The sequence below is a fragment of the Echiichthys vipera genome, assembly GCF_963691815.1.
Source record: "Echiichthys vipera genome assembly, chromosome: 18".
Lineage (NCBI taxonomy): Eukaryota > Metazoa > Chordata > Actinopteri > Perciformes > Trachinidae > Echiichthys > Echiichthys vipera.
This window is the reverse complement of record NC_139843.1, coordinates 24,143,666-24,158,054: the sequence shown is the minus strand read 5'-3', so window position 1 is coordinate 24,158,054 and position 14,389 is coordinate 24,143,666. Positions and strand designations below refer to the sequence as shown.

General features: G+C 40.7%; 1 protein-coding gene across 1 annotated transcript in view; it reads left to right on the top strand.

Moving 5' to 3' along the window:
- myo15b (myosin XVB) overlaps window positions 1–14,389 on the top strand; it is a gene marked incomplete at both ends in the record, with an annotated part of 94,343 nt that overhangs the window by 51,897 nt on the left and 28,057 nt on the right. The window contains 15 exons of the mRNA XM_083932610.1: window positions 514–529; window positions 629–707; window positions 2,251–2,379; window positions 2,586–2,754; window positions 5,722–5,812; window positions 5,954–6,224; window positions 6,361–6,467; window positions 7,252–7,311; window positions 7,441–7,516; window positions 7,687–7,805; window positions 9,306–9,421; window positions 10,385–10,526; window positions 11,535–11,646; window positions 11,760–12,042; window positions 12,144–12,207. Coding sequence (XP_083788736.1) covers window positions 514–529; window positions 629–707; window positions 2,251–2,379; window positions 2,586–2,754; window positions 5,722–5,812; window positions 5,954–6,224; window positions 6,361–6,467; window positions 7,252–7,311; window positions 7,441–7,516; window positions 7,687–7,805; window positions 9,306–9,421; window positions 10,385–10,526; window positions 11,535–11,646; window positions 11,760–12,042; window positions 12,144–12,207 — 1,834 coding nt within the window. The remainder of the gene's footprint in view (window positions 1–513; window positions 530–628; window positions 708–2,250; window positions 2,380–2,585; window positions 2,755–5,721; window positions 5,813–5,953; window positions 6,225–6,360; window positions 6,468–7,251; window positions 7,312–7,440; window positions 7,517–7,686; window positions 7,806–9,305; window positions 9,422–10,384; window positions 10,527–11,534; window positions 11,647–11,759; window positions 12,043–12,143; window positions 12,208–14,389) is intronic.

Genomic DNA, 14,389 nt, shown 5'->3' with positions numbered 1-14,389 from the left:
GTCTTCTTAGCTGGGTAGACTGACAGACCTTTTGGGATTTCATTCTTCTTCTGCGGGTGATCCTTTCTCTTTGCCATGGCTCCCTACAGTGATGGATAATGCTCCTGGTACCACTCTAATATGTTGCTGTATTTGCATTGCTGCAATTACTTTTCTACTGCCTTATACTCATGTGTTACTTTTAGTGACAGTTCCACGTTGTTGTTGATACACAAATGAATCTCTGCTCTTACTTTTCGCTGTAGCTGTTGTTATTCCAAAAGTATTTTTTGTATTTTCAATTTATAGATCCATGATTTCAACATCAGACAATCTTTTTCATGTTTACACCAGCACACGCATACCCAGTCTACGCAAATGGTAGTGGGATGTGTTTTCAGGCATGTTAATATAGACACCGTTTTTTCTCATACAGAGCTAAAACTCTTGTGTGGACAGAGATAATAAATTCAAAGTTAAAAAATTCAATTCAGATATGATTGTATAAGTGCGAACAATTAATTGACAATACAGAAAGATCTGCAATACTGTAATATTATCCTTTAATTCTCTAAATGTGAAGCACTGATGTCACAGGGTTTGTTTCCTCCTCATGTGGTAATATGTTGTGTGTCCATTTCGTCTACAGCCAGAAAGACAAGTGGACTCACCAGATCCACAGGACTTGCAGTCTTTCAGAGACAAGAGGGAATACTTCCAGAAGATTGGTGAGTGGAGCTGACAAACAACCATTAGTAATATAAGTGGCTTCTTCTTTTTTCTTTTATTTGCTTTTCTAAATGATCTTTCATAATATCCATCTGTCTCTCATATCCCCCCTTCTTTCCAACCTTCCCTACTTCCTACACCCCTACTTCTGCCCTTGCTTAGACCACATCATCTTTGAATGTGGCTTTCATTTTGATTCAATTCGATTCAATTTTGTTTATTTATTTATATTTTTTTATTTTTTATCTCAACTACAAACCTGTAACGTTTTGTGACTGTGTCTTCCACATTTATCGGGCCAGGAGCGTAAAGTGTGCAGGGTGGGGGCCTATTTCTGGCCCCCTTGCTTGGATCACATCAATTTTTGAACTTGAACATTCAAACACCTAGATAACACAACCTGACCATGGTCTACAGCAGTGATTCCCAGTTTCAAGAGACTCGTACCTTGAGGATCTAAACAGAAACCATATCCATTTCATTGCCTAACCATAACCAATCGAGTTTAATGCCAACTTTTACCATCTAATCTTAACTATTCGAGTTTAAGGCCAAACTTTAACTATCTAACCTTAACTATTTGAGTTTAATGCCAACTTTAACCATCTAACCTTAACTATTTGAGTTAAATGCCAACTTTTACCATCTAATCTTAACTATTCGAGTTTAATGTCAAACTTTAACCATCTAACCTTTACTATTCGAATTTAATGCCAACTTTTACCATCTAATCTTAACTATTCGAGTTTAATGCCAACTTTAACCATCTAACCTTTACTATTCGAGTTTAATGCCAACTTTAACCATCTAACCTTAACTATTCAAGTTAAATGCCAACTTTTACCATCTAATCTTAACTATTCGAGTTTAAGGCCAAACTTTAACTATCTAACCTTAACTATTTGAGTTTAATGCCAACTTTAACCATCTAACCTTAACTATTCAAGTTAAATGCCAACTTTTACCATCTAATCTTAACTATTCGAGTTTAAGGCCAAACTTTAAATATCTAACCTTAACTATTTGAGTTTAATGCCAACTTTAACCATCTAACCTTAACTATTTGAGTTAAATGCCAACTTTTACCATCTAATCTTAACTATTCGAGCTTAATGTCAAACTTTAACTATCTAACCTTAACTATTCGAGTTTAATGCCAACTTTAACCATCTAACCTTAATAATTCAAGGTCATTGCCTAACTTTAACCATCTAACCATAACTATTTTAGTTTAATTACTAACCTTAACCATCTAAAAATAATTTTGCAAATATTGGTTTACCATCTAGTAATAGAAAAAATAAAAAATATGATTAGATTAAAAAAAAAAAAATTAGCTAACACTACATGTAGCTCATTAGATTAAGAAATGGCTAAATGGTTGAATTTAGTGCTACAGTATGTGTCTCCAGCATCACATTTGACCACGATGACTTAATGTGTTAAAACTGTTGTAATGACTCACTGATGTTAAAATGTTGGGCACATGAAATCTTCACGTCAAGGAATATCCTTATCCTCAGCACCTCTCTCCTCTTCCAGGCTGCCAGTCCCAAGTCGGATCCAGAACCCAAAAGCCTCAACCAGCCCGGTCCAGCCCCCCCAGAGAGCAGCAGCGCTCCATGCCATCAACACGTCCATTACCCCCACCTACAGCACCTAAGCCTGAGAGTAAGAATCCTAAACAAGTTCAGTGGACTCAATAATATTTTCTGTCTCCCTTTACCATCAGTGAGCTGTTCTATTATATAGTACGTAGATCACAATTCAAGCGCCTAAAGAAGCACACAGCTAACATTTCTATTTTAGATATGATTACATAGAATGAAAAAAAGAGCTTTGGGTAGCGATAAGAGTTTCGGTCTCTCATCCCACAGTAAAGCGTCTCAGCACCCCTCCTGCCAGCGAAGTGGACCCCCCAATTGAAACACCTACACCATCTCCTTTCAAGAAGCCTCAGCACGAACCCACCTCCAACATTCGGGATATCATCAAACAGTACAACAGCCGACCTGCACCAGAAGCCAAACCCTTTGAGCCTGTCAGGTCGGTTCCAACACTGCTCCCTGTGTGGTTTAAACACACTTGGTTTTATCTAATCGGACACATTTTCTCCATCACAACTATATGAATTAAAAATGTTGAATGGGAGTCAGCAACAGTCTGTTAAAGGTCCTGTGTGTAACATTTTACATGCATTAATCACTTTTTATTTCAGTTTGCTATGCAAATAACATTGAGACATTCACCGACTTTCTGGGTTGTATAAAACAGATTTTACATGAAACTCCTGAATACTGAGCACCACTGAGTATCCCACCTCTTTTCAGCTCACCTACAGCCAACAGTGATAGCTAAATGCAGACAGCTAACGTCAACAAATGAACCAGCAGAGTCCACACGCTGTGTTTCCACGGAATCAGACTAGGGGGGGTCCATAGGCTGCCGGCCACTGAAGAGTGTGTGTAGCAGAGGCACAGCATGTGTGGACTCTGTGTTGTGGTGGTAAAACAAGACCCTTTCCCCCTGTGCTGATAAAAATCACAGAGGAAAGGCTGACGTGAAATATATTGTGCTATTTGTTAGCTAATGTTAGCTTACTTGCTAATGCGGCCGAATCGCTAGCTAGCTGATGTAGCAAAATACGCTCCTGAGTGGATAATGTCAGCTAATTCATCCAGACTCCCAGGGCTGGTCTGGCTGGCTTCCCACTGTACAATGTGATTTCGGAGTATTTTCTGTCATTTTTGGACGTCCAGTTTCGGTCCACTGAAGGTTTTTTTGAAACGCCAGGAAACTTTATATTATATTATATTTATATAAGACTGAAATTTAGACTCATTCTAATAATTAAAATAATAACTTGGTACTTTTCTAGGGGTCACAGACCTTATGGCCGCCATTCAGCACCTACAGCCCACCCCCACCACCACCTCAAACATACAACATTCAGATGGGTGAAGTGTCTTGCCCACGGCGCAACAATCATGACACAAGGCAGGGCGGGGATCAAACTGCCAAACCATTGGCCAACTCTCTCTACCACCAAAGCCACAGCTCAGCAACAACAGCTATAGCAACAGGTTGGTTGCTGCTAGCAGAGGCGCCAACATTAGCTTGTTGCTCCTGACCTGCATTTTCTGGTCCTGGAGTTGTGACTGTCAGAGAGTTCTGTCATGATAAGGTGGATAGGCTACCATGAAATTATTTTCCAAAAATTGCCTTTCAAAATAAAAACAAACAAACAGATAAATGCAAAAATACATACGCATTAAAAAATAAACCAGTTAAAAAAAACAACAGGAAAATGTAAAATAAAAAAGGGCCGTCCGGTTGCGGAGTGGTTAGAGCAGTCAAACAAACAACAAAAAAAACACATTTCTTGCACCTGTCATAGACGTCCAAGTGACATCCAAAAAATGTGAACCTAGTTCAAAGGTCAAATGATGAACATCAGTGCTGGTTCTGGTTGTGTAGTCAGTAGAGTCGCCCACAGTTTTATTGTTGTACCTGCCAAATGCATCTGAATCAAACTGGCTTCAATGTGCTTTTCCTTCATACTATCGGGACAGACACTACCAGGAGTCCTGAGAGCAAACTGATCCCATAATGACCTCGTCTGCTAGAAATAACGCGTCTGTAAACGGGATGCAAATTATCGAGTAATTCATTAATCGATAGTTGTCTCATCTTATCAGTCGATGATCGATTAATTGATAAGTGGTAATTCTTCTGAAAAGCTGAATTTCCCTCTGAATAGGTTAACTGTATAGACCTTTTTAATGGAATTCCATTACTAGGCAACAGCCGTGGCCTTGTTAACTTCCTGTCAGCTGATGTCGTTCACATTCACTGCAACAGGAATCAAACTTGGACACATTAAGAATGTTTATGTTTACAACTTTGAAAAGGTCTGCACGTTACATAAAATGCTATCTTCCTTATGATATAAAGAAAAAGTGCAAATCGTATTCCTTAATCACTCACTTGAGGGCAGGGAATAACATTTTGGAAGCATATCAAACATATTCTGAATAGAAAATATTAAAATATTACACAGGCTACTTAACATGAAAATAAAGTGGGTATTCTCTCATCTGCAACATTGGAAAGATTAATAACAGCAGCATAAAAAAGAAAATCATTCCTGAATAGAAGAATACAATTAGGGCTCCAGACTTACTTTTTTCACTAGGAGCATTGTGGCCCCCAACTGAAAATTTTAGGGGCACCACCAGAATTTTTAGGAGCACACACAGTAAATCAATAATAGATGCAGAAATTACAATGTGCTGTTTCAAATTCAGCGTCACATTGACGATGCAAGATAGAAGGTAAACCGACAGCACCATCACTGTCATGACACTACAATATAAAAAAATATATATATATACTGTAAATATATCATACATTCAGAATTAGGGCTGTGACGAGACGATACACTGAGTCACCGAGAACGAGACGCAACGAGATTTTAACACCAAAATGTCAGTATTTTCTTTACATGGGGTATTTTAGCAACATTAACATTAATTCATCAATTAACATTCATTTAAACCTATGAACCGTATCTACACTCAGATCCGATCACTCGCTGGGCGGAGAAATCAAGTCAATAAATCAGTTAAACCCTGTTGATTTCTTCCCATGGAGCCGACATGAAAACTATTTTGGTTTTTGCGGTCACTCGGATTGGGAGCGGCCAACAGGCGGTCTCAGGTCCGTCAGGTGCGGCACTGGGACTATAACTTGTAGCCTGACGTTTTAACGAAACTGCGGGAGCTCACATCTTAAAGTGGCTCCATACTGCGCTCAGTTTTGGCCTCTTCATCCTGTTAGTGTACAGCACTGCTTCGCTTGTGTTCCGCCTGTGCGTCAACTACGTCTGGCGTCAAGCGCGCCCTCACGTGGAGTAGCGGGGAATTACGGGTTCAAACGTAATAAATTGCAATTCATTTATTTAAATCCCTAGTGTGTAATGTTTGTGATTGACTGTTTTCATCCTCTTCACAGACCACCTGCACAGCATTTTATAAAGAAGAATGACGCCAAAGAGGAAGCTCTGGCCAAACTCAAAAACAGAGCACCAGTGCCACAACAGAAGGTCAGGATGGTCTGGAAAGTTTAAATGCAACTACGAATCTGATTTTATAAGAAAGTTTATTATTGTGTCTCATATTAAGTTTCTCGTCTGGAATATACTGTGTGCCACATCCGCACATCTTCCACTTCTCCCCGTTTGCAGAAACAGTGGGTTCCTCCGCCAGTCAAGCCTAAGACGGAGCAATCCCCTCCCAGGAGCCCATCTCCACAGCCCTCTCCTCCATCCACCAGGGGGCCCCGTGTTATCTCCAGCAACATGAAGCAGAAACAGCGCTCCCTAGAGGACCTGTTCGGCTCCCAGCGCTCCCAACACCCCCCGCCTGCTCCTCCCGACTCCCCGCCACCTCCTCCACAACCAGCAACCATCCTTCAGAACATCCCCGACCCGCCACCCATGGCTGCTCCGTCTCTCAGTGGGTGTTGCTCTAATCCTGTTCTCTAGACATTACGTTTATGTGGATTAAGGTCTTTTTTATGATGAAATTTAGCTGCTAACTAGCATTCATCCCAACAAGTAAGTGACCTTCATCTGCTGTTCATTAACTGTAGATGTGATGCCAGATGTGGAGGGCATTCGCTCCCAGCTCCACCGCTTCTCTGCTGGGGTTTACTTCTCTTACTCCAACATGCCCGGAAAACTGTTCCTGCGTAAAGAAGTAAGAGATACACAAACACACACACACACACACACACACACACACACACACACACACACACACACACACACACACACACACATACACACAAATACACACACACACACACACACACACATTATATTTATGAGAAGACCAGTGAAGCTGCACTAATCAGTGTTTTTATATTAACAAGGATCAAATAAAAGGCAGTTCGATCCCCCCAAACAAATGTTTATGTTGACAATACAGCTCAGGATACTCTGTCATATTGCAGGTGGTGGGTGATGGAGACAGACAGCAACTGTGTTACAGTGATATCTGTATTTAAAAGTCTGCTGTTAGAGTAAAGGGGCTGCAGTAGTGTTCCTTCTTGCACTGTGGATGTCACAGTGTGATGCTGAAGGATTCATCAATAATTACTTTCACTATAGGGGATGTTAAAGTCACTTCCATCAAGTATCGTTTATTTGTATAAGTAGCTTCTTCTTTTTTCTTTGAATTTCTTATCTTTCATACTGTTGATCTGTCTTTCATATCCACCCTTCTGCCCAACCCTCCCTACTTCCTACACCCCTACCTCTGCCCTTGCTGGACCCCGTCATCTTTGAGCGTGGCCTTCATTTTGATCTCAACCACAAACCTGTAAAGTTTCCTAACTGTATCTTCCACATTTATCAGGCCAGGGGCGTAAAGTTTGCGGGGCCTATTGCTCCCTTGGCCCCCTTGCTTGGATCACATCTATTTTTCCCCCTACAGGGGATGTTAACGTCACTTCCCTCAATTATCATTTATCTGCGTGCAGGTGTTTTACCCCAGAGAGATGTTCAACCGGCCCTACATCCTCAACCTGCTATGTGAGCAGGTAAGTATATTTACAGGCGTCCCCATGTTTAACCTGATATAGTTAATCTACAGTACCCTCAATTCCTGGCCCATTATTTCCAGTATGTTCCTAAGAGGCAGTTGACATTGTCATTGTGATGTCTTTTAGATTATGAGGGACACCTACTCTGACAGCTGTGTGAGGATCAGTAGAGAGGAGAGGAGGAAGATGAAGGACCTGCTGGGTGAGTTTCATCCCAATGCTGGGTGCTCCAGTTGGAACAATGTTGATTAAAACGTTAAAGGTAGAGTCTTTCACAAGTGGTTGGGATGAATACGCACTAAATATAAAGTGCATCAGTGCTATTTGGTTTCTGCATTCGTTTGATGACTGTCATCCCTTTTTGTACTCCAGCAAATTTCAATGTAGGAATGACTATAAGCACCATCCAGAATGACAACATGAAGAAGAGGATTGTCATGGCTGCTCGAGACAACTGGGAGAACTACTTTACCCGACTGTTTCCTGTGAAGGTGAGCACGACAAAGAGGATTATGGGAAAGTTGGAGATAATGTGTAAAGCAATTTAGTGTTTGTAGCATATTTCATTTGATTTGAAAACCAGAATGAAATCAGTTCAGTTAGAATGAAATATTAATAAATAAAAGGAAATAAAAGTGTAGAAGAGGAAACTAGGGCTGGGTGGTCTTCTATTTCGATACATGTAATTTCATACCTCGATTAACATGTTTTCTGAGAATTCAATTAATATCCCACGGTAAAGCCTATTCTTTTTTTTTTAAATATTCTATTTTGGATTTTCAAATAGAATGCAAACACCACAGTCACATACAATGACGATACAAAAATGCATACTGTACACAACGGACATCTCAAAAGTAAAAGACACCAAAGTCAGCACACAACAACAACAACAACAAAAAGAAAAAAAGAGAAAAAGAGATACTTCAGTTACAACCAAAATAGCCAGAGTGTAATGGTCTTTTATAACACTAGTGTGGTGAAGATAGAGAGACCAATCAGACAGTCAGTCAATCATATGAGATGGGAGATTCTCCATGTAATTGATTAAAGGTTGCCATACTTTACAGAAAACATGTATGTGTGAGTATGTTATCTTCTCCAGAGGCATGAAGCTGCTCACTTCTGAGAGCCACAGTACTAGTAATGGAAGATCTGACTTCCATTTAATGCCAATGCACTTTTTAGCAATAGCCAGTAAGATTTCTGTAAGTTTAATGGAATGACTTTATATAAGATTTCACTTTGAGAGGTTTCCCAAAAGGCACACCTCAGGGTCTAATGGGAAAGATACTCCATGTATTGTGGAGTGAAGAAAGTGCCCTCAGCTAGACCGCATCTAAAGCACAGGGAGGAGAGACTGGGGTTAAAGCCATGCAGCTTCGAGGGAGTGAGATAAATCTGATGTAAGAAATTAAACTTAATTAGCCCTTAACTTGAGTTTAGTTTAGTACATAGGTCCCTCCACCGGCCTGGGTCAATTCCCGTGCCTAAATCCTTCTCCCACCTAAGTCTACATCTTGATAGAGCCTATTCTTATACCCTCCCGAACATACCATGCAAGGATCAGAATGTAAAGCGTAAAAACCAAACCACATTCATCTGCACACACTGTCATGACACAGAGCTGGATTTAAATCATCTTTCTTTGCTGAAAGGGTGGAAATTCTACTGTATGGTGCTGCAGAATTATTCAGTGACAAGGTGAAACTTGTTTTATTGTAAGTAACTAAAAAACGTATTTATATCACACTTTTCTGTATCACAGAGTTGACAAAGTGCTTCACACAAACTACAAACAAACTATAAACACAAGACAGAATGGAGATCTATAAAAAAGGCTTGTCAATTTGTTGTTATTGTGACAATATATACAATGTTTTCAGGGGCATACTGACTGTCTGGTTTCAAGCATTAAGGTCATGAGTTGTTGCCGAAACACTCATCATTTACAAATATTAACAAGCATCTCCTCTGTGTATTTGTTACAGTCAGAGAGCTGGGATGTTCAGGTGTTGGGTGTTTCTCATCGTGGCATCCGTCTCCTGAAGGTGGTCAGAGCATCAGGCATCAACCCCAAACACCTCCATCAGCTCAGAAGCTACAGGTAAACTTCATAGATGTAGCAATGGACGTAGCATACCCGTCGGGGTCCGTTCTCTCACCTTGATCCAATCGTCCTCACCTACGGGAGTCGCCATCTTGTCAGACTTTAACTATGCCTCATTTACTCTTACCAAAAAAGGGCATGTATGTGACGTTGGGGGAGGGAGATACGTCCATTTAGCTGACGTATACCTCTGAGGAGAAGTGAGGGCCAGAGGCTAACTGTCATTCAAGAGGCTGCGCCCCTAATTATTCATAAACTTTAACCTCCAATAAAATAAAAACTAGCCTGGTACAAAAAAGTTCACCCCCCCTCGGTGTTTTAATGGAGATATGACCTAAACATACAGACTAGAATGTGTTTTTGTCCCAGGCCTTAAACAGGTTTAATTATGCTGTGAAAACGGCCTGTTTAACATGGGGGTCAATGAGTAACTGCTCTATTATGAAACCTGCCCCTAGTGGATCAACCACCGAGATCTGAAACTTCAATTATATTGTGACAAAATAAACACTGCATGTTTAAAAATCCCCACAGTCAGTAGTATTGAACGGTGGAGGGTGTACCGTACGGCTCAATATTATGTAAAGAACCGTGGCATTCCTACAGCCTACATACACTAACACAGCAGAAACTACACAATCACTTAATTCTTTTACTCAATTTCCTCCATGATTCCACAAAGAGTGTTTTTAATCTTATATCCGAGACAGGAAGTCAGTTAGTTTTTATTTCTGTCATGCTAAATATTTGGCCCATACTATAGGCGTAGGTTAGCAGCATCAGTATTCATTTGGAGTCCATCTGTGTAGCCTTATTATCTGTTATTATCGTTTTAGAATAAGCTGTGATGGTAATATAACTGTCACCGCTGCTAATCATTCTCTTTTTACTGCCTGATCGGACTCACTTCCAGCTCCTGTTTATTGCCCAGAATCTTAACTCAGGTCTGCATGACTGTAGTTTTGCAGAGTTGCTGTCGGTCGACCTCCAGGGTGCAGACAAGGTTGAACTGGAGCTGAAGAGTGAAAAGCTGGTGCTGCAGTCATCCAGCGCTCCTCAGATCAATGGCATGATCCGATTCTTCCTCCAGGAGCTCATCAGGGTACTCCTTCACTCTTTATCATCATCATTCATATCATTAATATTCTTTCCTTTTGATTGGGGCTCGATCCGTATTTCAGATTTTAAAGGGAAAAACTCACAGATTACCAATATGGCGGCTGATATAGTGAATTTTTGATGCTGGAATGAAAATAGAGCTTTCCTATGTGGATTGTGCACCAATATGACTCTGCAAAGGTACTCAAAGGCTGCTTTCTAAACACATAACATCATTAAAGAATAGTTTACATCAGTGGTTCTCAAACTTTTTACATGACATACCACCGATGTTAAAATACAGCAATGTAGGCCGACACTATTCAGCTACGGACAGGAAGGTTTATTCCTCATCAGAAGATTATTTATTGTTGACTGTCTTCAGCCATGACTTCAGTTTCAGAAGAACTGCTCTAAATATTCTCCTCCTGATCCGCACGTCTCTTCCTAATAGTTCCCATTTGGAGCCACGATTGCAGTGTTTTTAAACCAATCATTTTACCTCTGTAAAATAAACTGCCACCACAGTTAAGCTCATGACTCATGAACGAGACCACGTAACAGGCTGATATTGAAACAAAAATATTACAATATTAAATGCTAAACATATTTTGAATTACATTTCACAAATCTTAAAAGTTAAATATTTTCTTTCGAAATGTTGAAGTATTAAGTAAGGATTCTTTCGAGTACCACCAGAGAGAGTTTGAGTACCACTGTTTGAGAACCAGTGGTTTACATTATTATTCATTATTATACTGCACATACAGTGTAATACATTGACACAATTTCTAAGCCATGGGAAAGCATCCGTTTCTGCATTATAATGTGTAAAAAAAAGTTTTTATATCGGCGCATATGTTTCCTGATATGTACTGATAGATTCTGATATGTCTGTGATGAGAAAATATCAACTCCACTTTTCATGCTTTGTGGCGTCCTTTGGCTGTGACCCCATGCTTGTGTTAGAGCCCAAACACTCTTAGTCTACATCTCCGTCCCTGCTCTCTAGGGCTCAGGCCACGTGGTTGCCCTGAAGAGTTACGTGATAGATGACAAAAGTCTGCTCAGCTTTAACAAGGGTGACATCATCAAACTGCTGCCAATCGAAGGACTCCAGACAGGTGAGGTCATTATTTGGATGCGGGACACATGTTTGTGGTACTTTTAGGGTTAGATATGCCTTATTATGTTAATTTTTTTAGGGCATATCAATACTTTGAGTGCATTCCACCAGGCTGGTGTTTTGGCACCTTGGGAGGGCGCTCTGGTCTTTTCCCAGAGGACCTGACTCAGCCTTCTGCAGCCCCAGACTACCTCGACCGAAGAGATGACAAGAGGAAAAGCATGAGGGGCGCTAGACCTGTTACATCACTCAAGGACCCATCTCCAGGTCCCTTCAGCAGACACAGTGACTCAGAGGCCTTGGTCCCTGGATCGGTTCAGAGATCAGTCCAGGGCTCAGTCCATGAGCTGGACATCCTCTCAGGCATGGCTGAGTTTGCCATGAAGTACTTCAGGTATGATAGAAGAGCGATAGTTTTTGTTGATTATGTTCTGATGGTTTGGGTTCATAACATGTCCTGCCTCATTTTGTGCTATCATGATTTGTTTCTGAAAGAGTGGGGACTACAGGTCTGCCAGCGAGTGGAAGAAACTTTTCAGAGGCAGTTCAACACACAGAGGTAAGACCATACAATCCTCTCACAGCAGATCCCATGGTTTAGACTTGCTCATACAATACTGCAGTCATTGTATTATTATGGACACATCTGTATTCATATACAATCATTGATTTGGGTAGCTGCTAACTTTAACTCTCTCTTTAACTGCTGTTGGACATTAGGCAGGTAGTCTAAAGTGGTTGTTTTTAGGGGCTGGAAACTGCTGGCTCATCACTATGACTGAACCTTCTCACATTCAAGTAGTCATGTAAACCACTGTTAATATGGAATATGGATCAAAACTTGAGTTCAGACTGTTGTTGTTGATTATTTCAGGGGGCAAAATCATCATTTGGGCTATTTTGCTTCCTTAACATTTCTTCTTTCAGACTGGTGGAAAGAAAACATCCAAAATACACATTCAGTAGTTTTACTACAGTGTGTCGATGGATTTCTCCTAAATTCACCAAAAGTTAGCATTAGTTAATGCTTCATTTGCATGATATTTTCAGAAAACATTTTTTTTTAAATAACTGTCTTATGATTAATTAGCTGGGGAATAATCAGAATCAGAATTCTTGTTTCGTGGTGATATCTGTTGGTTGATATTTTTTATCCTTTTCACCTGTCGTTTTTAACTAACGCCCTGTTTAGATGAAGACGATCTAGAAAGGAAACACACAAGTGGCGTTGAGTTTTCACTTTTTATTCCGCGTTTAGACGAGCGTCTTTAGGGGGAACTCTGTGTCTGTACGGTGACACAAAAGTTTGTGAAATTGGATGTAGTGTGCACGTCAGAAATCTCAAAGACAGATCTCAAACACGCAGACCTGTCACTTTTAAACTCTTCACAAATTTAACTTGCATCAATTTGTGTCTTTGCATTAATTGTATGTAATCACGCTAGAGCTCAGATCTTAGAGCTTTCTGAGGCCAGTCCGACGCATTTAAGGTTGAATATGGAGAATGAGCAGAACAGCTCCATCTAGTGTCTCAAGATCGTAGTCATAGCAGTCTGTTTGAGCCTGTTTGAACCCATCCCCTCTGACAAATCACACAATAAAAACAATTATTACAGAGGAGTTTGGCTGACAGTTAGCGTTAGACCTTAGCGTTAGCCGTTCCAGCTAAGTAAAGATGAAAGTGATGTTAGCGATCAAGGAGAAGCGTAGCCATTTGGGCGTGCGTTTGAATGGCGTTTCTCTCCTTTCTCTCAGTCCATGGAGTGAATGCTCGGCCTATAGTGACTCTGGTTGTTGCCCGTCTCCGCTCACTCAGTTGCTGGGACAAATAACGCCCCCTTCACTGAGGCTCCCAAGCAGCTGCAGGATTGCAAACTCCATCTCAGCCTACAGTAGCTGCACCCAACAACAGACAACCCTGGCAACCAGCAACGCCCAACACTATTGGCTGCTACCATGGAAACAGAACGGGACAGAAAGTCATTGTCAAACCTGTCAAAAATTTTAAATATTAATTCAGACCAAATATATTTTTTATGGAAAAGCAATACTTTCATTCTGTACCCCTCAAAATGCCCAATGGGTGTATTATTTTTTTTAAATACAGCTTTTAATAAAGACCGTACAGCTTCAACCCAAGCCTAATTCAAACCTGACTTTTTTTTTTCATATGTGGGCTGTTACAACTGATGTTTTCAACTCCAAAGGCTTGGCACAGAGAGTCGGTGGGAGAGGGCTGGTAGTGTCTCCTCAGTCTCTCATGCCACAGGCAAACAGGTTTATGATGGCGTATTTATCGCCTTCCCGCTCTCTCTGTGCATTGTTGTAGAATGGCTCTAAAAAAGTGATGAGAAAGCTCAGTATATCAGGTGAAATGTTCTCAATGCGCTCAAGCTCACTGCCGGTCTCCAGCTTCTCTCGTAGCTCTGGGTTAATGTCCTGCATTGACTGGAGTGTGAGGTAAACTGTGCTAAAGTCCAAACTTGCTCAATGTTAATACTCCTGATTTTATTTTTTGTCTTAACATCTTCAAGCTCCATTTTGCACTTTTAACCCACACAGTGCACACACAGCAGAGCAGCCCTGGTGTTATGCGTGCGCGTGGAGGAGACGTTGCAGAGTGCGCTGACAGTATTGCGTTTTATAACATCGTAGCTTACCGTATGTTTCGGATTAAAAGTCGCTCCGGAGTATTAGTCTCACCAGCCGAAAATGCATAATAAAGAAGGAAAAAAAACATA